Source organism: Numida meleagris, chromosome 1 (assembly GCF_002078875.1).
Source record: "Numida meleagris isolate 19003 breed g44 Domestic line chromosome 1, NumMel1.0, whole genome shotgun sequence".
In the NCBI taxonomy this organism is placed as follows: Eukaryota; Metazoa; Chordata; class Aves; order Galliformes; family Numididae; genus Numida; species Numida meleagris.
Window position 1 is genome coordinate 82,011,537 of NC_034409.1, and position 24,363 is coordinate 82,035,899.

At 41.6% G+C, this 24,363-nt stretch overlaps 1 protein-coding gene across 3 annotated transcripts; it reads right to left on the reverse strand.

The window, feature by feature from the left end:
* On the reverse strand, nt 7,549-24,061 carry TBX19 (T-box 19). 3 transcript variants are annotated; one of them, XM_021399503.1, is made up of 9 exons: nt 23,924-24,061; nt 21,908-22,134; nt 16,155-16,419; nt 14,160-14,294; nt 13,284-13,345; nt 12,219-12,280; nt 11,337-11,525; nt 10,370-10,502; nt 7,549-8,591 (listed from the first exon to the last, which is right to left on the reverse strand). In XM_021399503.1, the coding sequence occupies exons 2-9, from the start codon at nt 22,102-22,104 to the stop codon at nt 8,354-8,356; spliced, it is 1,281 nt and encodes a 426-aa protein (XP_021255178.1). In that variant the 5' UTR covers nt 22,105-22,134; nt 23,924-24,061; the 3' UTR covers nt 7,549-8,353. The 3 variants fall into 3 exon arrangements, with proteins under 3 accessions (XP_021255178.1, XP_021255171.1, XP_021255186.1); XM_021399496.1 differs by lacking the exon at nt 23,924-24,061 and adding an exon at nt 22,314-22,432; XM_021399511.1 differs by lacking the exons at nt 21,908-22,134; nt 23,924-24,061 and adding an exon at nt 17,412-18,186.

Consider the following 24,363-nt stretch of genomic DNA (forward strand, 5'->3'; position numbering starts at 1 on the left):
TGGCCCAAGGAGAGGGACCTAGCACCAGAACAGCAAAAGGCAAAAAGCTGCTGTCAGGACCTTACCTCAATCTCACCATGCACCTGTATGCTTCTGTCATATCTGCTCTCACTGCAGCAGTCCTGCTCTGATTATGTCTTAGTCACCCACTAGCCTCCTGACCATGAGCTAAAGATGCCAGAGCAAGAGAAATTCAGCGATACAGCACCTAAAAACCAAAGTCATAGCTGTCATGCCAGGGCACATGGAAACAGAGGAAGCTTTTGAAAAAAAACACACGTGCCGCACACATCTGTATACATCAGAATTATAGAAAATGATTAACTACAGAAATTTTGCACTAAGTCTTAAGCTATTCTTACCAACTTTTCTGGCAGGAAAAAAATCACTTATGTCTAACAGACCTAACATTTGTTTAGGTGTCTTTCCCATTCTTTCTACTTTCACCTAAAAAACCTGAAATGATTATCTAGAAAATTCAAAATTAAGACTGAAAGAAAGTTACAAGCATAGCTGGAAGTGACAGCAGACTTCAAGTTCAGAACCCTTAATTTTTCTTATTTCATTTTTTTAAGCCTTCTATTTTGAAGTTCAGAGTAAGTTGAACTACAGGCATTCAGCCACCCTTCTGAACATTTCAAGCAATGCTTGGACCTCTCAAAAAATATTTAAAAATATGAGTGAAGACAAGCCTCCCCTGAAAAATTTAAAAAGATAAACAAACAAAAAGCCCTGACATTTTATAATAGCAGCAACAATGAACACCAGGCATAAGAACCCTCACCTCCTTCCATGCATGCACAGTTAATTTATCTTATTATCAGTATATGCTATTTTAAGCCAAAACAGCTATTCATCATTGCGTTTGTGACTAAAAGCCCTGTTTTCCCCAAAGCACAATTAAGAACTGCAGCAAAAGCATAGGGAGAGACTGCCATGATTCCGGAGTGTTCACAGTGTAAGCAGACAGGACAAAGCAGACACGTCTCAGCAGTGGTGAAACCTTAGATGGGCATATTCCCTGCTTCTCCCAGGTCCCCCCAGACACCTGGCAACACTCAACAGATGCCACTGATGGGAGGAATAGCCTCTCTTCTTCAGAATGCAGGAGAACAGTAACATAGTTCTTTCCTAGGGATGACCCTCTCTCTCTCTCCAAAGTTTTACCTACAGATACAGCACAAACATGAACTTGAACCAATGCCCTGCTATCAGGGATATGTTTAGTGTCACCCTTCTGAACGTTCAAGTGTAACACCTGTAACTGAGATAAACCCACACACATTTGAAGCCAGTTAGGACAGTACCAAGAGTGCACTGCAGAAGCTCCTCATTTCACTAGAGAGGACCAGATAAATAGATATTAGATTGCCACACTCCTGAGGGGCAGCAAGAGTGGTGCTGCTCTCTAGGGCATGCAGGGCCATGATGCCAACAGGTCTCAGCAACAGCCTAATGAGCACCAGGCCAGAAGATAACCCAGCTCCACAAATGCCAACCAACCCAGGAACAGAGCTGGGGCAGCTGCACCCCTCAATATAATCCAAACAGAGACAGAATACTCAGGCTGAGCTTAAATGCATCCCCTGTGCCCGAGGGCAAGGGTGTAGGTGGAGAACTCAATGAGTTTGATCATTAAGTCTTATTAATGCAGATCTATCAAAACCAAGTGGTCGCAGTAGGTATTGTTGGTTTAAATAAGGGCTTTGTAAATATTTCATCATCAGGAAGTTACATTTCTAGATTTTGTGGGCTTTACATCTCTGAAAAGCAACGTGGATGCTGGAAAGGTAAAGTACAGGTTATAATTATAGCAGCCAGCAAGCACCCTGTGCCCGAGGGATTTGACTCTTCATTCCTTTTCTAGGAGTGGGAACAACAGTGACAACAGTCTCAGATTGTGCTCCCAGTGTTTGGAGCTCCTGTGCAATCTGCAAAGGCCACAAGCCTGGCCCAGTCCTCTCAGCAGCTCTGAACACAGCCTGACTTTCACATTTACAACAAAAGTAACTGGAAGGTGAACTGCGTTGGAGTTCTCCTGATTGTTCACAGAGCAACATGGAAAGACACGACAGCTTTACATCTATTTCATTGCAAAGGTGCAGCTTGGCACCTTCAGATTTCTGATGCATTTTAAAAGACTCTCTGCAGCACTGTCCAGCACTACAGATTACTTGAAAGGACTACTTCTATCTAGGAGTTGTTTTGTGTTTTGGGAATATCACTAATGTCTTATTCAGAGCTCAGCTCTGAAGATCTGTAAGTACAAGAAACATAGTACTACTAACTGGAGATAAATGTACAAATACTCAAAGCTCTGTAATTGTTATGAATAACAGCATGCCAGAAGACCCCACTGGGACAGAGCTTCATTTTACTGGCGCTGTACATACACACAGTAGGAGGAAGAATTTCTGCCTCAGATCTCTATAGATCTGCTACACAGATTTAAGAGAAAGGCAAAACACCCACTTACGGGAGATGTCTAATCCAACATAATGGCCCTTAAGGCAAAAAACAAAACACACAGGCACTTGACCTATGAGCCTGTAAGTCATTTATGTGAAATTCCACAGAATGTCTATGAAAACCTCAAGGAATTCCATTCAGATAATTCACATCCTAGCATATATTGCTCTTTCTCTGCTAATTCCTCATTTAAAAACTGAGCGTATCCTTCAACTCAGCATAAAAAAAAAAAAATCACTCATACTTATTGCTCAGGTAACATCCCCAATAAGAGATTTTCAAATCATTCAGTAAGCACTGACATCTGTGGTAGGGATTGTTATTCATTGTTGCTACAGGCATAGCAGACTGCAACATGCCATAGGTGAGAACAGTGTTGTTACTCACCATAGGTGAAAACGGAGTGTTTTATCCAGCAGGATGAGTTTTAATGCATGTACTTAATTAACTACTAGAAGAGAAAGAGTTACCATAAGGGTCCTTTCTACCTGTATTTCTGACTTCCTTCAAAATACTTCCACTAATATACTCACCTTCAAATAGCCTCAATTGAATCTCCTCTACGGGGGACATGACTTTGTGCTACATACTATGTGGCTAAAATATAGCTGTGGTTAAATACACTCAGTTGTTTGTACTCACTTTAACAGCAGACAGAGACACAGAACCCAGAAGCGCTGCATGATTTACCTAAGGATGAGAATTCAGAACTTGCTTCAGGACAAAACCACAGCTGTAAGGTGAACGAAAAGCCCAGAACCCATCCTCAACATGGATAAACAGAGCAGTTAAGTTTAAACTGACACAGATGTTTTGCTACATTACAAAATGCCAGATTTTTTCCAGAGTTTTTAAAGCACTTCTAGCTTTATTACCAACTTTGCTTTCCCTATTTCTACTCTTGCTACATTCCAACCAACAAAGGCTCAGAAAATTAATGTTTCATGGCAGAACAGACCCAAAAAAACAGGTGAAAACAGAAATATTGGCAACTAAGCCTAGTCTTCCAGATGCTACCAAGTTGCCTTTGCAGATTCAGAAGAGGTGACAGAGCTCTTTTTAATACTAGTAGAACTGTGGTAACTGACCTGGTACTTGGAAAACTGCTGTCTCTTCAGAAAATCTGCAATTCCTCTACTTACAGACTGAATCCTGTAACACAATGGAAACACAGCAACAGCAGCAGAGTAACAAAGTCACAGGCTACAGCAAGTGAGGATACGCTCAAATATAGCAGCTGTGGATGCAGAAACAAAAGAAAAAAAACACTTACCCTCTCTCCAGTGAGATACCCTTCCCTTCACTGCCACCCTTTAAACGAGGTCTGGGAAGGGATGGATCCTGGCTCCACCTCCTTCCAATCACTCAGGTGCATTACATGCACCTGAGCTCCCTTGGGTTGGTCCTGCCTTCCTACCAGGTGCTCAATCACTGGTTCAAGATGTGACTTAGCATTTCCACTACACATCCTACTACAGAAGTAAGTTGCAGGGTAAGCTCTGCAAAATGTATTGTGTTTCAGACTCAAACAATGATCCACATTTGCAAAAGCAGTTCAAGTTTGCTTTGAACACAAATATGGGTACTCTCTGGATACTTCAGGAATGTGAGATGCTAAAACATCAAGTCCAGATCTCAGGGACTATTATAGTACTGTGGAGAGCCTGCACTGGGAGAGGAAGAGAAAAGCAAGAAGAAAACAGACATTAATGAAGCAAGGTATGTTTCACCTGCAATCTACAACTGCTCTCCTGGAGGAAAGTATGCACAATCTGACAAAAAAAAAAAAAACAACAAAAAACCACCTTGAAAAACAAAAAGATCAAGGCAAGAACTGAGGCAGAGTGTGGCAAACAGTGTACCTTCTATGAGCCATCTTTTTGAGAGGAAAAGGCATGGATGGATGGAAGTCATGCTGGAGATTTCAGCACAGAGCATCCTTCTGCCTCAGGTACTGAGACAATGTCCCACAAGAGTGCAGAAGGCACTTCTGAGCTTTGTATTTGCAAAAGCAGTCTACAAATAGATGTGCCCTTGACTGGAAAATGTTTTGGGTGCTGGTTTGTGTCATTTTCATTTGTGCTGTTCACTATAAATCTGGCTGAATTGTGCCAAATAGCAGAGGGTTTCTTCCCTACTTGTTTGTCATGTGCCTAGTCAAACACCTAGCCTTCTCAAAATGCCTGCTTTGTTTTTACAGCAGTATGCACCCAGAAAAAATGAGCAATCATCCTAAAGCATCTCTGCAGCAGGCATAACATCCTGGCTGAACAATCTCCCAAATGCCTGAAAATTTGTGAACCTGAGCTCTTGATCATCTGTGATCATTCGCACTCCCCTCAAGGGCCTTAAAAAGCACGTGCTGAAATAAGATGCCAGTTTCTTCTCTCTCATGACTGCCCTCCCCGGTCTTCGTTTACATAACTCAATTCCTGGTGCCTGTAACCTAGCACCTAGGCAAAGATGTTCCTAATGCTGTGTCAGAAAACTGTAGAGAAAATAAAAAGAGGAAAGCAATTAAAAAAGAAAAAAGGGCTATGAAACTCTCTAAACAAAAGAGAACTTGAAAATACCTCAGTCTCTGAAGGATGAGGTGGGCAGACCAGCTGACCTGTGAGGGGCATGGGTTCCTGTGGAGGGGAGGTTTTGCAGCCCACTGAGGGGGAACAGGGCACGATGAGGGCATGAGGCAAGAAAATGCCTTCTGAGGAGGTTACCTGCTGCTTGGTCTCTGCTGGTGGTGGAGGCACAGAACTCTGCTGACGGATGGGGGGCCAAGGCTGGATCACCAAGAAGCATTTGAGCTGGAGCTGGGGACTTCAGGAACTGGTACATGTGTGCTCTCTGGTCTTCTGCCTGTCAGAGAGCATAAGGACGTTCCCTAAAAACTCCACAGTAGTAGACTGAAAAATTAGAAGCTGCATTGCCCTTCTGCTGGGGTATGGGCAGGAGTCTAAGGTGAGGCCCAGGGGCTTCCCCCTGGAAGAGAGGGAAGGAGAAGGTGAGGCACAGGAGGGGCCCCACTTGTGACTTTTTGGGATGAGGCCACCTAGCCTGCCAGCACACCTGCATCACAAAGAACCAGCCTTCCTTGCAGGCTTAAAATGCAGGTTACCTGAGGAGCTGCTGCCACACTCACCTGTCATGTCGCCTGCCTAAAATGGCGGCACCCCAGCACACAGGAGGGCGTGGCCTGCCTCAGTGCCACCAGTGTCTGCTTGTTGGAGACCACAAAGAAATGTCTGTCAAAGTATACAAAAACCGGGAGCTGTTCCTTCTCTTGCTGCACTTTCAGTCATTTTGTAGAGTAGAGAGTGAAAGATATCAGTCAGAAATGCTTGGGCTGTGCTTCTGATAGAAGCAGAAGTCTGTCCGATCCAAAATGGCGGTGTGCCATGAGGGGGATGGTTCATATTTGAGTGGCCTTCTTCCCTAGGGAGGAGAGCGCTGTGAGCACCTCAGCTGGTGGCTGCGTGCAGGGAATGGCACTGTGCTGGGGAAATGAGGCCTGCAAATTTACAGTGGCGTTTATTCCTCGTTGACAGGTGACAAGAGCTTTCCCCAGTGCTCCTACTGCTCCTTAGAAGCAAACCATCCCTGGCTAGAGCCTAGTTCTCAAAGCCTTTATCAAAGCAGTAATGTTTTGAGGCATTGGAGTATTTTTATCCTGCCATGTCTTTCCTCAGGCTAACCCAGACTCTGCAACAACAAAAACTTAGTTTGCTCCTGAGATCTCAGAACTTTCTGCCTCCTGCGACATGAATCATGGCTGCTTTTACAGCGATAAGGAAATTGATTCTTCCGCCTGATCATTTTGATCCTTTATCAGACCTCTCAGTTCTGCGGAGCTATCAGGAAAGCTAATTGGATTTTCTCCCAGGTTGTTTATTTGTGAAATAAAATTCCCATTTGCATAACTAACTTCTTATGATCATTTCTCTGTTACTGTAATGCAGTTTGAGGGAAAACTAACCAATTATCCAACTCATTAACCGTGAAGGAAGCGTAGCAAGTCCTGGCACACAGAAAAGTCATCGCTTTCCTTTTTTTAGCATCTATAGACATTTTATGTAGACTCAGTGCCTGCTGCGGGGATCCAAGCAGCCAGAAGAGGGTAGTATACGTTAATTAATCAGCCTCATCTGTAAAGCAGAGCTGTTTGTGAGAGAAACATCTACTGACATTTCTGGCTGCAAGGTAGAGAAAGACAATACTGAGAAATTTGTCACTGAGCTTTGATAGAATTTGGAAAAGAAGATTTAAGTTAGAACTGTCACCTTCTGCTGTTAGCTCCTGTTTGAGCAATGCCTCTTTTCAACAGAAATGCATGTCTGAAGCAACTTCATGACTTTGCTTTCAGCTGAGAACAGCATGCATACTGAAACTAACAGTATCTTAAGTGCGTCCTGGTGCAGTGCCTTGCCTGCAGTAAATCTGAAAGGCCAGATGGGGATGTCATGAAACTACATAGCACAGAAAGTGCCTTAAGGGGATGATTCAGGCCTAAGAATGTGAGAAAACCCATCACCTCCACATGTGCTGTCTGTCATTGCATGGGGTTTCTGCAGTTGACAGAGGCTCAGACAAGAAAATGTACATCAGCATGGAGTACAAGGCAGGAGTACAGCTTGTAATTCACATTAACATGTTTTACTGCTGCTCACTTCCTTTCTTAGTGCAAAGCAAGTCCTTAAGCAGGCCTCTGTGGATGAAAGCAGTGGATAGGGCTTGATTGAGGAGGTAAGCAAGGAATATCCAAGGGTGTAAGTTATTATTTGCTTTATACTAGCAGTAGTTGGATATCACTGACAGGATCAGGCTTCCACTGTGCTAGAAGTTGTACTCTCTCACAGAAAAGGAAAAGCTACAACCTGAAAAAAGAAGCTCAAGCAAACAAAAGGTGAGAGGGAAAACAAGTACAAAGATATGAAATGCCATGCTTAAGATCATATGGCTGATAATTGGCAGAGCAATAGAGACAGTGTGTTTCTGGCAGAGTTAATTTAAATTCTCTCTGAGGCTAGTAGGTAAAAAGGAGTGGTTTGCACATTTACACCTTGGAAATGCACTGAAACCATAATACATCATTGATTCATATTTTATTAGTACTCTATACCTGAAGCAAAGTGGAAATGTAAGCTGAATCTCTTTTCTAGAATTCTTTTCCCTCCATCTTCTCAAAAATAACACATGCAGAAAACATCAGAACTTTTCATTTAACATCAGACTATAAATGCTAAACCAGATGCCCTTCACCTGCTGCTACAATGCAGCTGCTTTCTCAGCTCAAGCATTGTCCTTCATCCCTATAACACAGAAAGAGCACATAAGAGCTGGAGAAAGTAAAAGGACAGAGAATATCATATGCAAGTGGCATTAGGGTGTCAGACTAATCTCAACCCCGTAAAGAGCTTATTTACAGGAAACCTTCACGTGACAAATTCAGAAAGTCTTTAAAGCAGCGCTGTCACTTCAAATCAATGGTTGCAAACTTGTCCACAATTTCCATGGACTTCGCTTTCAAACTCAGAAAGGACATTTCTAAAATGACGTGCAAATATCCAGCTGCCACATCTGCTTCACTCAGTCCCATGTCTCTGATCATTTTGATGTAAGGAAGAAGCAAAGCCAACTATAAAGATTCTTTCTGGATATCATCCTCAATAATGCAGGAAGGTTGCAGTAGTAAGATGGTTCCCCTACCATTTCCTGCCTTTGCATTATGCATTTTGGTTTCTCTGGGACATAAGAGGTACATTATGGAAAGTGATGCTTGATGGGGAGGATTCTGCATACAGATTCCTGTTCTGAGTTCAGTTCCTGCGGATCCTTTGCCATTTGTGTCTCTTGTTCGGCAGAGCTTTGCTTTTGAGATGCCTGTCCATTAAAAGGAGTGTGCGGACGTCCACGCAGAATCGGCTAGTCTGGCTAGAGGGGCTTCTCCTTGTGTTTCCATGCTGCCAGACGCAGTTGCCTGCAGAGGGATTTGGATGGATGAAGATGCAGTAGGTAAGGGGACATTACCCCTTAGAAACATGCTTGAAGTGTTGCTGTTCACCTCGCTTCCTGGGTTGGTGACACTTACAGCGCTGTTGCTCATTGACCACAGACAAGAGTAATGGCTGGGGGAAAAAAAAAGCAGTACAAACTGAATTACTTTTTCAAAACCTGCATAAGATTTACTTCTACAGTCAAGTGCATTATCTGCTCAAAAGCAGGTATCCCAATCAAGTTGCTAAACTAGATCAGCCTTGCGGATCTTATGTGAAAAAACACCAGCAGCCATTAGACTTGGTGACCTTGGAGAGAGTCATGGAGAGAAACATGCAAATACATGTGATACTTCAGGAATTAAAAGTGGTTTTTTTTTTAAATGAATGTTTATATTTTAAATAATTTCACCTGATATTCTTGGCAACTAAAATAAGGAAATTTATGCATTTATTTGGGAAAAGGAGGGGAAAATACTTAATTGGTTTTGTATGTCTAATAAGTTCTAGCCAATCCTAGAACTGATTACTGCCCTATTACCAATATTTCTAAAATGCAACTTGAATTAGCCTTTGTTACACCCTTGCAGTGAAGTAAGAACCTCATTTCATGCAAGAGAATAGTGAGGAACAGGGAGAGAAAAATAATTTGGCTTGAAAACTCTCTCTGATCATAGATACCTGAGTTTCAAGATCCTGGCTTTCAAAAGTGCTTTCAAAAGGGAAAAATAAAGCTCCCACTGATTTCATCTGGGCAGAAGGTAATCAGCTTGTCAGAAAGATCTGTCCAGGAATCTTAAGTTGGGTACCTGACACATGTTTTAAAATCTGGATGCTGTTTAAAGCGTGAAATAAAGTGTGAATTACCAGGGCAGGCACAGTCCTAATGTGAACAGGTGCAAAGACTTCTCCTACTCATCCAAATCAGCCTGTGACTTTATCTTTCATTTGGGTTATTTGATGCGAGCAGACATGAAGCATGGAGAGGCAGATTATGGGAAGCCCCTCTTGCTCTTTGTAGCACGGCAGCTTCACTGTTGTTCTAGCATATGCTGCACAGGATTGAGGAGTTGAAGAGAAACTGTAGCATCACGCCAAGAATACAGCCACTTTCTGTGCTCTGAAGCATAAGAGGAAGCAGAAGAGCTGGAGACCATGGTGAGCCTTGGTGGGATGAAGGAGGCTTATATTTTGCCAGTCTCACTTGGAGCCCATCTCTACATGAAGCCTCTCCAGTAACAAAGATAGGAATAGCTAATCCTTTTTTCAAGCGTTGGATAACTTTCTCTTACAGGGATGGAAAGAATCTAGACATCCTAATTCTCATTCCTACACTAAGTCTCACTTGTATTTCTTCCTAAGGTTGAGTCCTTATTACATCTTTTAGTAGTAAACAAAAAAAAAAAAACAGCTTTTTTATTCCTGAAGTCATTTTCTAACCCAATTATTTCTATAGATCCCAGATATGATTAAACATTCCATAAGTTGTAAATCAAATATAAAGAAGTCCATAATAAAAAAAAAAAAAAGGCTAAAATTACAGCAGGCAAGCTTACATTGTACAATTTATTTTTTGAAACCTCTGGAGTACATGTTTACCTGGGATATTGTATACTAGATAAAATATTGGAGGGACTTAGCAAGGGTGCACACATATTAGTAACTACTGTTTCGGTAGTATTTCACATCCATGTAGCACGGGCAAACTTTGCTGTCAGATAGGTCCTTCAGTTAAACAGTATCTCCACTTTACACATGAAAAATTGAGGTCAAGTAGTGACCCACCTAGGGAAGACTGCATACATAGTGGAGGTGGTAGCTGGTTAAGAAATGGATGGCATGAATGGAGCCTAATGACAGTTGTACTAGCCTCACTGCTCCTAATACCAGCAGCCTTCCTGTAACCTTACCTGGGCCCCGGGCTGGCAGCTCCCTTGGTGTGTGGCACTGAGAGCAAATTGGCATGTGGAGAGGATGGCAAAGTCCAGCTGTCATGTCCTGAGAATACCTGAAGATTATTGCTGGAGCTCTCCAAAAAATTCACTTTGAAGGGGAAAAAAAATAAAATCCTCATGACTATTACACAGACATTGTCTTAAGGCAACAGAAAATGGGTGGGCTTGAGGAAGCAATCTGACTACAGAATTTCTAACCATAGGTACGAAGACAAAATTCACTTGTTTATTAAGAGAGTAGTAAAGAGCTACTGTAATTCCATTTGTGATATATGAGAAGGGAGAGCGTGATAGATGTAGAACATGCATTTTTGCAAGAATCTTTTGATTAATGATGACTGGCAATGTTTTGGTACGCGTTTCTGTATAGACTGAGCTTTCAGTTAAGCAGCATGCTTAGCTAAATTATAGCTAGCAAACAGATTACTTTATCCTTACTCCTGTTTCTGGCCAATTTCATATGACCAAAGTAGAACCAGTTTCTGTATCTCCACCTCCAGGTCTAGAAACAAGTGGGACATGAAAGATGTCCTGGCAATACCAAAGTGCCCTCACTTCAAATCAACTTCTACTATGTTCCTAAGGACTGCTCAGACTTCAGAGAGCAACTGCTTTGTGGCACAGCACTAAAGAGAGGGGCTGCAATGCTTTGATATTTGTATATAATTGGGAGATGGACTTTAAGCAAGATCATTCACTCTTATTTACCATTAGCAGTTACAGTGCACTGAACAATTCTGTTCCACTTCTTTAGCTACCTTAACCATACCCCACGCATTCAGTGTTCAGCTTAGAATGTCACAGACACTCATCCTACTCTTTCCTAGTTTCCTTATTTTGACTGTTTTACTGTTTAGGTTACTAAAGCAAGGGTCAGTCAGGGTGACTGTTCCCTGAAAGCAAAGCAGCATTACAGTCGTACCTGTAGGTGAATGATTTCTTTGCATGTAGGAAGGTGGGTATGGAGCGGCCCGATGCCCTCGCAGTGCTGGATACCGCTCGCAACCGTGGGGAGCGTGCGGAGCTGGCAAAGGTAAAGGTGCTGTGCACTGGTAATTAGAGCTTCCTGATGCACACATTGTGTCTGGGTTGGAAATCAACCAGCCACCCACTTTGAGGGGAAAGAGAAGAAAACTATTATTGCACTAAAACACTGCAGTTCAATAAAGCAGCCAGGCTTCTTGCAGATCAGCTGTGCCTCAGAAATACCGAACCAATATCAAAATACTGCCTCATGGAGCAACTGACAAGTAAAAAAAAAAAAAAACCACCAAGAAAAAAAAGCCCGCCAAAAAATCCCACTACTGAAAACAAGACCTGAAAACAAACAAATAGAAAACGTCACTAATGTCAAAGAATAACTGAAAGAAAAACTGATCATCATTAGAATGAACACACCATCATCATTAGAATGAACACACCATCATCATTAGAATGAACACACCATCTTCTCCCTCATTTTTTTTTGTCCTGCTTAATGATGGAAGTTTTACAGGGGACAAAAATACAGTTATAAATACAAAACAAATGGAGAGAAGGCCCTAAAAATGCCATAGATATATATATATTCTGGATTCCATTTATATAAAAAATTGGATCATAAGAAAAATGATCCTTCTGCAGAAACTATCTCATGATTTCCTGCTGAGCTTATTTCAATCATTGTTTGGGTTAAACAGTCGCTTTCTGCAAAGGCAATTCAAGCCTCAGTGAACCGCTGCTCTGATCCAGTCAAGCAGATTCCAGCTTCCCAGCATCTATCATATCACACAAAATCTCCAGCTCACATGAACAAAAACCTTACAGTGAGAGTATGTCATATGTTGACCTTCAGAGACTGTTTCTGGTGCATCCTTGGGATGGTTTCTGAAAGGGAAAATATCTAGCGGTAAAACTTCTTATTGCGAAATTAGCAAAGAAATTTTAAAACTGAAAACTATTCCCACACGCACAAAAAAAAGACTTTCCTGCACTCTGCTGTAAAGGAAGCAATTATGTTTCATAGCATCCCTAAAATTTTCCAAAGTTTGTGCTAAATCTGGGGGCTGAGCCTGAAACACTACGTCTAGTAGCTGTGGGATAGCTGGGACTTCCTGCATCCCAGTCAGGCTAAAGCAAGGCTCTGCCTCCTGCTTAGGCAGGCGAGACAAAGGCAGCATTTGCCCTCTGCAACTGAGAACTCTGATGCTGAGGCGCAGCAGCTCCAAGAATGGAAAGGAAAGAAATAGTGATTCTCCTGCAGGCACGTGGGAGACATCACGTTAGAAGACATAGCAGGTCTGGACAAAATTTATTAGCAATTATGAATGGGAATTTATCATTTGGATGCCTCAGTGCATTAGTACAGATGATGCGAATCTTTATAAAATAGGTAAGCCGCAATTCGTTTCTGATGGTAGAAGCATCTCTAACATAATGAGCACCTACAGGTTACTTTTAATACACACATCACAGACTATCACGCAAGTTCAACAATAGCAGTGTATCTGTGTTACAGTTACAGTGCAATTTCACTTTAGCTACGCTTTTTGAAATATGCAGCTTTTATTTTCCCTGACCTATTGAATTACAGCATTCACTAGACTGTAAGTACAACGTAATGAACATATGAGGTGTATAACGTTACTGGGAAAACTCACATCATCTGATTTCATGTGTCCTTCCACCCTGAAGAGGATACTCACCCACATTAGGAATTATCATGGTGACAATTATATAGTCTCCCTACTCGTTTCAGTGGGGTGACTCCAGATTTAAGATGGTAGAAACAAGATTAAGTTATATATAATTTATTTTTTCCATGGTGATGTCACAGTTCTAAACCATATCAGCAATGAAATACTGCTGGAGCTGAAAAAGACTAACTCACCTTTCTTTTGCATCCAGGAAGGCTTTGGCAAAGGGATTATACTTGATTTTGAGAGCTGTTATCTTGAGTTTACAGAAAACAAGGCATGTTAGTGAAGGCAACTTGGAATAGAGAATTGAAACAACATCTTCCAGAGTAAACTAAGTGGAACTGCCATGGTTAGACAAACAAAATATATCCCCACATATTGTTTTCCAGGGGTGCTTGGAGGGAGCTTTGCTCTTTGTAAGGTGCGGTGTACTGATCAATGCCACAGGCAGCACACCAAAAGGGGCAACCTAATGATGTGGTCTAGTCTGGTAAATCCTGTGGGACTGTGAACCCTTTCAAGGGAACTGAGAAGAGAACCAAATACAAATCAAATCTGGAGCTAGGAGATATGGCATATGAGTGAGCAATTGTCACAATCGAAATTATCCCTCAATTCCAATTTTAGGGTTGGAAAGAGATTTTCCTTTAGAATGGTTGCCTTTACGTAATTGTATGTATTTTAAGGAGAGGGAAGAGCTACGATTATCATTAAAATTGTTGGTCATCACTGTAGAAAGATATTGGAGCTAACTGTAGGTTTTTTGCAGTAAGAGATTGGGATGCCAGGACAGATGGACCAATCTTGAATAGCAGCGACAGAATATTAAGCTAAATCTGGTCTTAGTACTACAGCCAGACCCTGAACTGAACAGTTTTCAACTGCAGAAAGAAGACAGTATTAGATTCGATGGAGCATTACACTGGGACTTGTGGGGAAATGAGAAAAGGGCCAGTCTATCCATGCTGATTTTGTAGTTAATAGGCTTCTAATATCAATGATCAATGATATCCATATCAATATCAAACATCGATTATATCCAAGAGCACAGTGTGGCATCCGCCTACCTCCTCATTTTGATAGGCAGTCACAGCTATGAACTGAGTCTCAGGGAAGGAACAGTTCATCACCATCCGGTGGGGGCCTCCTACACGAACTATGTGTACTTGGGGCTCGTATTTATGCAGGGAATTCAACATTATCTGCAGAAAGCAAAATAGAAAGACCTCAGTGACACTCTGGTATCCATCTCACAGCTGCTTTTTTAAACTTGCTCTACAACAGACCAGATTAAACCTCTCCAGTTTATTGTTATTGAAAGCAGAAGGGCAGGTGCCTTCCTAACTTCTAGCAAACTGCAGGATTCAACAGAGTGGACTTGGATTTAAGGCTTTTGATACAGTAGCTTATGTGTTAGTGAAGGCCATGGCCTTCACACCACTGGGCTTCCACTGCACTAGATGTTGATCAGACAGTTAAGGAGCAATCTCTGTCCTGCTTCTGCTATCGAAAGAGTCAGAATTATCATCATAGAAAACAAGGCCAGGATAGAGCTAGGGTAATCACTTCATCATCTTTCTGGGGAAGATTTACCTAAACAAGCCTTGGCAAATGTCTCTACTCTGGCATTTAAAGCTGTGCATAATGGTAATTCCACAGCATACCTTCCTCAGGAAGCCTGTTTCATTACTTAATTATCTCTAATGCAACAAAATATATTTAAAATTAAGAATAAAATTTATTTTGGAAAGTGCTATGTGTATGTATATAGATGGAATAAGAGCCAATAGCTGACTAACAGTGCTTTCTGCTAATACTTTCTAATAACACCACAAAAAGGGAAGCTGAAACACAGTGGAGACGTGGTTTACCTTAACACTACTGCCAAAACTTAAAACAAAGAGAGCTTCAATTGTTTGCCATTTAGTTAACTTTTCTCTGGACTCTGTTTCTCCTTTAGCTTTTCCTCCTTTCCTTTCTACTTTCTCCTTCTTCCCTTGCCCGTATATACAGATCTTGTTCCCCTGTCTTTCCCCTCAAGGTTTCTTTTACCCTCCAAGTTGACTTTTTGTTTTTCCTGTCCCTCTCTTTCTACAGTGCATACATTTAGGCTTTTAACTTTTCTAAGGTCCCGGATGCAGGATTAGAATTTGCAAATTCAGATCCTGTCCTATGCTACACAGTAAGTCCCGTGTGCCAATTCTATGCGTTACTTTATGAAAAGTCGGGTAACCTTTCTGTTCTTCAGTCTCTAAAAATCGAGATAATTTCCTACCTAATTAAGGCACTAGGCTTATGAAGGTACCTCACAAACCAAATGGAAAAAATGGGTAGAAAACATACAAAATTTACATGAAAAAAATAAATTCTGGGCTGACAAGTATCATCCAACGTAGGAGTTTTGTACAAAAACAAGCAAACAAAAGGTCTTGTGCAATATTTTATCTTTAGATGCATCATCAAAAACAAAATATGAAGCAAAACTAATTTTCCCGTTTGCATTTTTAAGGGGTTCAAAGAGAAAGTCACTTATTTCTGGTACATGTGGTTTCTTTCCAAAGGCCAAAGCTGATTCAATAGAATATTGATAATTATCATGATGCAGAAGCAGACACAGTAATTATTTCATTTAGGAGCAGCCTTTTATTCTGCTATCTGACTCCTGCCAACATTCCACTTACACCAAACAACATGGGGGAACACAACAAAAACCTAATACCCGTGACCATTCTTTCCCCCTTCTCTGAAGTCCTATGTAAAAAAAAAAAAACAGAAAAAAACCAGCACACAAGACCAACTCTCAAAAGCCCCCTGATGATTAAGTAAACCACAGCACTCTGTTTCTCTTAACATCAAGAAGTCCATTAAAATCTGAAAGCGCCAATTAAGGCCTGTTTATTCCTGTTTACATGTGGCCTCCAGAGAATAATTGGCATCTGTGGGTGAAGAGGACTGTGAGGGCCTCCATAATTACATAAATGCACCCTTGATATTTCTTGATTGGTAGGTGCTTGCAATTGAAGCCAAGAGGTGTATGGGGAAACATCAGGCCATACCCATACCTGCCCACTCCCATTGAGCTTGTTGGTAAGTTTGACTTTGCTGAAGGAGATGGCAGCTTTCATCCAGTGGGCCCCAAAGTTGGGAGAATCTGGGTGGATGTAGACACAGCTGTGGTTTGGTGGCTCTGGTTTCCCAGCTGGCACCCATTCTCCATTGACGTACTTCCAGCGGTGGCCATCGGTCGGGGCAAAGTCTAACAGGAAAGAATACATGGCGTTTGGGTCCAAGCCTGACACACTGATCTTCAAAACAGGGAACATCCGCCTGTTCAGGAAACAAAAAACAGTGATACCAGTAGAAACCAGTTTGGAAAGGCTCGTCTTACTGAGTTTGTGTCCAGCAGCCCACAGATTAGGTCAATGTAAAAAACATCCTCCCTCCCTCCCTATCTCCCTCTGTCTAGCTGAAGAAAAGTCTCCCAAAAGTCAATCCGTCTTTATTTTTATAATTTTGGAAAAATATGTTATCGCTGAAGTAGGGTACTGAGGTCTTGATCTAGATTTGTGTATGTGTTTTATTTATGAACTGTGTATAGTGTCAGCAGTGTCCATTGGATCTGGACATGCTAAATACATCCTTAAGGCTGAGACAAGAAAGCATGAACAGGACTGAACAGACCAGAAAGTGGTCGAGAAGGTGAAGCCAAACCACAGATTAACTGCACTGATTGCAGAATCCTGCAATAAATTGCACTTTAGTGCTTTTATTCTCCTCAAGAACATTGTCCAGTGGCCAAGTTCTACTTTGTCTCACTCTGTATACATCTTCTAAAATCATCTTGCCAGCCCTTAGGAGATAATCCCAGGCAGATCACCATCACAACACTATACAGAGATTTTTCTCCCTTCTTTTGAAGGGATGGTTGTATTCCATTGTCTCTGTGAGCTAAGTCATTCACTTTCCTCTGGTTCATTTCCTCTGGTTCATCTGCTAAGCAGCACTATCTGCCACTTGAGTAACAGTTTCCAGGTAGCAATCCTCAAGTGAACTAATAATTTGGCTACATTTACCTTGTGTAAAATTATTTATTTCCTTTATCAGGATTAGTCAGGCATGACTTAACATTTAGTAAAATGTCTTTTATTTCATCTTCCATCATCTTCCATATATTTAATTATCTTTTACTTGAAAATACATCCTGAACTCTTATTACATGGGTATATTAAAAAACCTGTTGTTAGCTGTTTCAGCTAACTGTAGTTTTCTCCCTTTTTAAAAAAGAAGTATTCTCATACTGTTCCACTGTCAGTACATACATTTCCAGTCTGAGAAGTCTGGTCCTTGCTGTCCAACCTGCACTTGGCAGTTCTTCCAGTAATCTGGTCCCTTCCTTCCATATTCCTCGTCCTCATCAGTTTGATCTCATTCTTCCACTTCTAGTTCTACTGTAGATGTGGTGTTCTCCATGACTAAGCTTTAAACATGTGTCATCTGGGCTTCCCACCATCTTGTGCATATAAAATTGAAATACTGTCTTCATTTAGTTTTGGGAAAACACTTTGAAGCATCTTTGTCCTTGATTCCAATGCCCCTTTCTCTTAATTCCCTTTTATTTATTAATCCTTCCTTTGTAAAGGAGATTTGCAGCAGTTCACAGCTAGACTTTCATCAGTTTTCTTTCTGTTCCAGTACTTGTGATTGCAGCTTTGAATTGGCATCTCAGTGCCTGAACAAGTCTATGGCAATGGAATTAGTAGGGCTCCCATAGTTTCAGGAACTGGGAAAAGATAGTAGAACAGACATCTCCCATCAAAGATACCTTACTCATTAAGTTTCTTACGTTGTGGCATCATACGCATTATTACTTGGAGAATTATTGTAGGCGTTATATATCACCTCCTACTATTCTTATATAAATGTGAGGCCTCCTGGCCACAGAGACGTCCACACTGACTTCTCCTGGCGTCCACCAATTTGCCACATTTTTATGCACAGGACAATAAATCTTCAAGTTTCTTTTCTCTAGAGATACAGAGATTAGTTACACTTCAGCCACTGCCTGAAGTCCATGGCCATGGTAGCTCTCTAGGCTTAGTTAGGCAGCAGTGCAAAATGTCCAAAAGACAGAAGGAAGGGAACTGAAAATTCACTCTCTCTCCAGTGACACCAGAAGTCTCTGCCCCTGCTCTCACACTCTCCAGCAGCCCCCACCTGCAGACTGCTGACCGTCTCCTTTTCTCTTTATGACATCCTACTCACTTCCTACCTTTCTAGTCATACATTCAGGACCTTCTGCCCACTCTTCATGATTTAAGAAAGTTTTTTTTCATTTAGTATAAGTACTTGGTGACTCAATGCCACATTGAGAAAGACATGCTGAACCATGATCTGAGCAGAAGTTTAGCCAAGAATTTATTCACTACATTTAACACGTCTTTCTGACCAGGATGCACCAGCTGTCAAACAGGAATGTGACAAGTGTGGATGCACTGCTCCCTGCACAGCCAGATCACCTGCAGCCCACCTTCAAAGTAACAGGCTTACATATTTAGCTGAAATTGAAACAGAGAGGAAAACTCATCCTCAAAAAATTTAATTTTGCTAGATTTTTCAGAACTATTTGTTAGTTCATCTGCACACAATGCAAAATTCTCTGCCTTTCTACTTGAGTGCATTCCCAATACAGCAGAGTCAGCATCAACTCTAACCTCCTGTACCACATTAGTTACAGTGTTTTCCTGTATTAATCTCTGCTGCACTCACAATTAATCCCCAGCTCATTTGAATCAGCATGTTTTGATTGTACAGGCCTTAATGACGGAAGACCTACCACCTCACTTGTTGAGCAGATCAATGGCTTTACTGTTCAAATCACATGCTGGAGCATTGCAAATGATAATTTCTCTGAATTTGTTTCAGTCAGAATTTATTCCAGTGATCAGGTAGGTGCACATGTGACCTCTGTTACTGCAGTAGCTGAGTACTTTAGTCTCTTCAGTTTATTTAGACAAGATCTGCTACAATTACTCCACAGTATAGAGCTTGAGTGGGAAGATGTTTGGTATCAAATCTGAATGTGTAGTAACCAGTAAAGTTGCTTTAGCATTTAAGCTTTTCCCCACACCCCTCTCCAAGTTTGTCTGCATTGACCCACTACAGATTCTCCCCACATGTAAAGGGGAATAGTGGCCCCTCCCTGCCTGCACACAGGAATGTGGATGTTTCAGAATACTGCACAGCTGAAATGGTATCAACATTTTAAGAAAACTTGCTCAGTCAGCAGATGGGCTGTTTAAATGTTGAAATGCCAATAGAAAACAATAAATCTGAGTAAAATAGGAGGCTGATTCTCACCGCATGAGCTGCACCCTTTGAGATACATCTTGGGATACAGCATGCAGTTTAATTTCACTGGTATCTGCCCTATTAAAAACACATCCATCTTCCCTGTGTACCTAAGTGTTTTGCTACGGCAGGTGATTAGTATAATGAAGCACAATGCAGCTATGGAGAAGGGTCTACGTATTAACACTGAAGGTGGTTCAGAATATTTTGGGACCCTCAGTACCAATTAGAGATGACTCAATCACAGCAGATAGAACTGTGCATGCTAGAATCTTACATTTGAGGACCGCTAATCAGACAGCCTTTCATCCTCTGATACGTTCCTGCATCAAGTTTCAGTTTAATTTCTGAATTTTGCTAACAATATTTCCACACAAATTGCCTTCATTTTCAAACACCCAAGTTCAGGCTGGCTTTTCCCATTAATCTTAGAAGACAGTTCTCAAAAGTGCTCACATTTCCTTCAAGAAGAATGACTGAGTTGGTTCTATTGCTCTAAGCAGCAGCAGAATTAGATCAATATTTTCTCTTTTGAGAATCCCTTTAGAGACTGTCACTGAAGAACTCTGAGCCTGAAATAAAGCTCAGGATTCACAAGAAACTGTCTCAAGTTTGTCTCATTTTGAAAAGCATGGAGTTGTTCAGAGGGTTTTGCTGCAGCCACTGTCTATTTCATTTTTTCATTGCGCTAGTGTGTTTGTTCATGGAAAATACTTTCAGAAATGAAAGAGAGCCCTTTTTTTGTAGTCACTAATGCTACGGGAACTTCATTATAACGATTAATGCAGATTGCTAAAACACTCTTAGAATGTTTTAGTTTGAAACTGGTATAGTTTGATCAGATAGAAAGAACCGGTACCTGCCCCCACTGGCATTGGCTTTAGGAAAAATAAGAGCAAGCTGATAAGGACAGCGCTAAGTTAGAATGAAGAAAAATAAATAAGCTTCCACAATTAAAATGTAACATTGCACATTCAAATAATGATGGCTTTTCTTCTCAGCAGCAGCATAAAAATATTATGTACATGCACTCACCTAGACATTTTAGAGAGAAATAGTATCACCTGCAATCACAACATACATTAGCAGTGAGGAAAGAAACTGAAAAAAAAAAAACCCACAACCTGCTGGTAAAGCACAATTCTTTGTATCCATTTAATTCATTTGATGCAAATCTATTCTCATCTTGGCTACTTATGCTGATAAGGAATCAGTTTAAATTTGCCTTACGTTAAGTGAAAATCCACTCAGAAGTTTGCTTTAGCAAACTATAGTTCAGCAACTATAAACATTCAAATGAAGCAAAAGCAGCTTCTTGGTGTAAAGAAGAAGAACAGAAGACAACACCTATCCTTCTAAGTTACTAGGAACAGAGTGGCAATAAGCAGTGATATTTTGGGAACAGAATCGTTCTCTTAGCAGAATAACCTTGCTGAGCTAACAGACAAGATTCCACTTTTACTTGCTTTCACTTATGTCCCTTGTCAGGCTACAGACAATAGCAATCTTGTCCACAAGTTCTGTTCAACCAAAGTCTCTGCAAAATTGAATGAAATTGCACCATACAAGTAAATCTTTTCTCTTGTCTCTTAATCCTGCTCTCCTATGCAGATCTTCCTTGCAAAAGAAACATGTGCATAGAGGTGGGGACGCGGTGGGGGGGGTGCAGAGGTGGCAAGGGTAGATTAAATAAAAACCTTAGTACCACTGTACAGGAAAACTTTCCTCTAGTCATTGCCTGGACTCCGTTGCCATGCCACTTCAGCACAGAGCCTCTCTGGAGAGCCTCCTTCAAGCCAGTATCCGATTCAGAATTAACAGTCTTCTCTCCACGTTTTGCACTCAGCAAATAGTAAGATATGTGATCCCCTTACATCACAATTTGTTATCTTTTTAAAGCTCTGTGTGTTAGCCAGTATTCTATGGTGCTTAATAAGTACACCAGCAACAACTACAGAGCGATATAGCTGTAGGACCACACAGATCTGGACTGCACATACAAGCCACAGCTAGACTGTACCCCTTTCTAGTACAGATTGCGTGCTCAGGCTGTTAACCTCTGAAGCCTGAGAAACAAGAACAACAACGAGGGGATAACAGCACTGGTCTGCTTCCCTACAGTCATTTGAGATCTATGGGTAGAGATGTGGTAAGAAACGTTAATGATTGGTAGCACAAGAAGCAATCCAGATTTTGAGAGATACTGTCCACTCCTTGGTGAAAGTTCCCTTTTTCTCCATATATTTCTCCAGCACGTTTCACAAGCAGGAATAAAGGGTGGCAGGAATGGCTTCACAGAAAGGAGTAGGGACGCCCCATTCTGTTCCTATGCCGCTTTTAGGAGACCACACTGCTACATGCTCACTGCAGTTCTCTCTAGCCTACGCACACACTAGTTACTATTACACCTCTTCACACCCCCGGCTGTCACCCACCCTTAGCCCACAGCGCTAAGCAGATCGCTCACCTGCCATTCTTGGTCACGATCATCTCGTTGGTGACTTCTCTGAATCTCTGCCAGAGGGTAGCATCCTCTAAGACAACCTGGAGCTGCTTCTCAGTGGGGTCACCTTTGTCTCTCCCTGCCCGGAGTTCACTCTCCACGACGCTGAGCAGCCTGGAGACGGTGCAGTCACTGGGCTTTTTGCAGTCCAGGTCTGCCATGACGACTTTACTGCCAGAAACTTTAGGTGGCTATTCAAAGACAGAAATCGGAAGCAGGTCAGACCGTTGGGCACAGCCTGAGAAACGTGCCCTCCTCACTCTTTTGCCACTGACTAGCTCTTTCCTCTGAAGTCCCAATGGGCAGTGACACCAGCGTGTGCAGGTTTATGCACACAATCCACACAAAAAGAGGACTATCTCCTAATTACCTGTCAGACGGTCAGGTGGGTGGCAGGCTGATGACTCAATTGGCTGCCTTGAAAGAAGAGTCCTCCATCCAAATTAGCATGCTTTTATCTTTTTTCAACCTGAAGTGGGTCTAATTGTTCTGCTTGAGAACCAGGTTTCCATTAATGAAAATTATTTCATTTCCAGACTGAAACAATGCATAGAAATTGAATTCCCGCTGATGCGGACTCTAGCTGAAGGAGCTAGTAACAGTCAAGACAGTTAAACAGAGAAGATAGTCTTAAAGACAGAAGAAGATAGTCTTATTTTCACCCAGCATGTTGAATAAACGCATTAACTTCATTACTCAACATCCTCCAAGTTCGTAAATTAACATGTTAGCTTGCAAAAGGACAAAGTAGCATCCCTACACTCCCCTGTTGATGCTTGCTCTGTCTATCCTCAGTTTCACTGACAAAACTCCTGTGGCACCTTACAAGCACCTCAGCTCCCCTCTGGCTGCATTTCTAGGGACAGATCCCACACTTCTGAGATTGGGTATGGGCGTAACTGTCTTGAGGCCAGGCATTGCTGACTTACTCAAGGTCTGCTTCATCCAAAAGCTCCCTCATTGTTCCCAAAACAGGTGTTCCCTCTCCTCTCAGACTGAGACCTTCTCTGGCAAGCTTTTTCCAACTGCACATACCTTCCACAAAGGACAGTTGTAAAAGAAGCCACTATTTTGCCAAGAAATCCATCAATTTCAGCAGTGAGACAGGAATCCAAGGAAACTGGGTCCAGTTCCAAGCTAAAGGTTTAAGTGAAGGCTATGTGAATACCACTGATCCATAAACATTGGACTTTGGCACATAAAGCATTTGAGTGCCTAATTCCTCCTGATGCACCTAGCTCCAACAGCATCTGTGAAATTTCCGGTCTGCTGGACATGACATAGTCAGGGACTTGGTTATGAAAATAAACCTTGGGGATTTCTTTTTAGGGAAATATATTTTCTAGCTACTTACTGAGAACTTTGTGTTTGTTTAACTCAAGAGCCCTTGTTGAGTTTCTGTGCTTCCAGCTTTCTAAACAATGAAATGATTTGGTTTGGAGGCCTACTGTGGACCACTGATAAGATTCATAAAGACAAGAAAGGGTCTGGCAAACTCTGTAAAAGAGGAGTTAAATTCAATCCATCATTTAACAAGGTTCAACGTATCTCCCAGTGCAAAAACCCAAGAGGTATCATCTACCTCACCTGCAACAGCCAGAGCTTGTCGATCCTATCTGTGTTGTACAGCACCTTTGTTTTGCAAGTAGTCCTACTAATCCCTCAGCACTGAACTGGGGTGAGGATACTAACTGCAAGTGCTCAAAACAGCACAGCTGCACGTGTGCAGCAATGCCATAGTCTGCAGAATAGAGGAGACATGCTGACTTGAGGTGATCACCTTCACTGCCCAGCAATCTCAGCTCCACAGCAGGTGAAAGTCATTCAGGTGTGAGGTGTTTTTTACATCTATAATCCCAATCATCCCAACTGGGAACTTCGCACTCTGACACATCTTCCTTCTTTCCTCTTCCCAGCCTTTATGTACCTTGTTTGAATTGTCAGCTCATAACAAATTAACTAGATTATCAATCAACTCACCTTGCGAGTTACACAAGAAGATATCTGTCTGTATCGGGTCTAAGCAAATAGCAACTTGTAGTTCCTATCCATCCTCCTTTCATTGCTGAGCAACTGAAGAATGTACATTAAAATCTATAGGATATTTAGGCACTTTGAAGTGTGCCAGTTGGCATCTGGAAAAATAATTGCATATCAGGTCATACATTTGTGTAACATTGAATAGATTAGTACTTGGGCTTTCCTTTTCAAATGCTCAAAAAGGAGAGAGAAGCTCTATCATTTTTCCCTACACGTGCCACACGAGATCAAATGGCATAGCAAACAAGTAAGAGGCTGTTAAATACTTGGTTGCTTTCATTATATTACAAAACATAAATAAACATGGGAATCAGAGCTACATGAAATATTGTACACTAGGAAGTTTTTTTTTTTTTTTTAATCAATAATACTGGATTTTT

Excerpts from the sequence above, each read along its gene's own strand:
- TBX19 (XM_021399503.1), bottom strand. The coding sequence starts at position 22,104 with ATGGCAGACCTGGACTGCAAAAAGCCCAGTGACTGCACCGTCTCCAGG. Across the intron at positions 16,420-21,907 it reads ATCGTGACCAAGAATGGCAG|GCGGATGTTCCCTGTTTTGA; the intron begins GTGAGCGATCTG and ends TTTCCTGAACAG. Across the intron at positions 8,592-10,369 it reads GCTGCCAGCCCGGGGCCCAG|CCATTACTCTTGTCTGTGGT; the intron begins GTAAGGTTACAG and ends TTTTTCCCCCAG.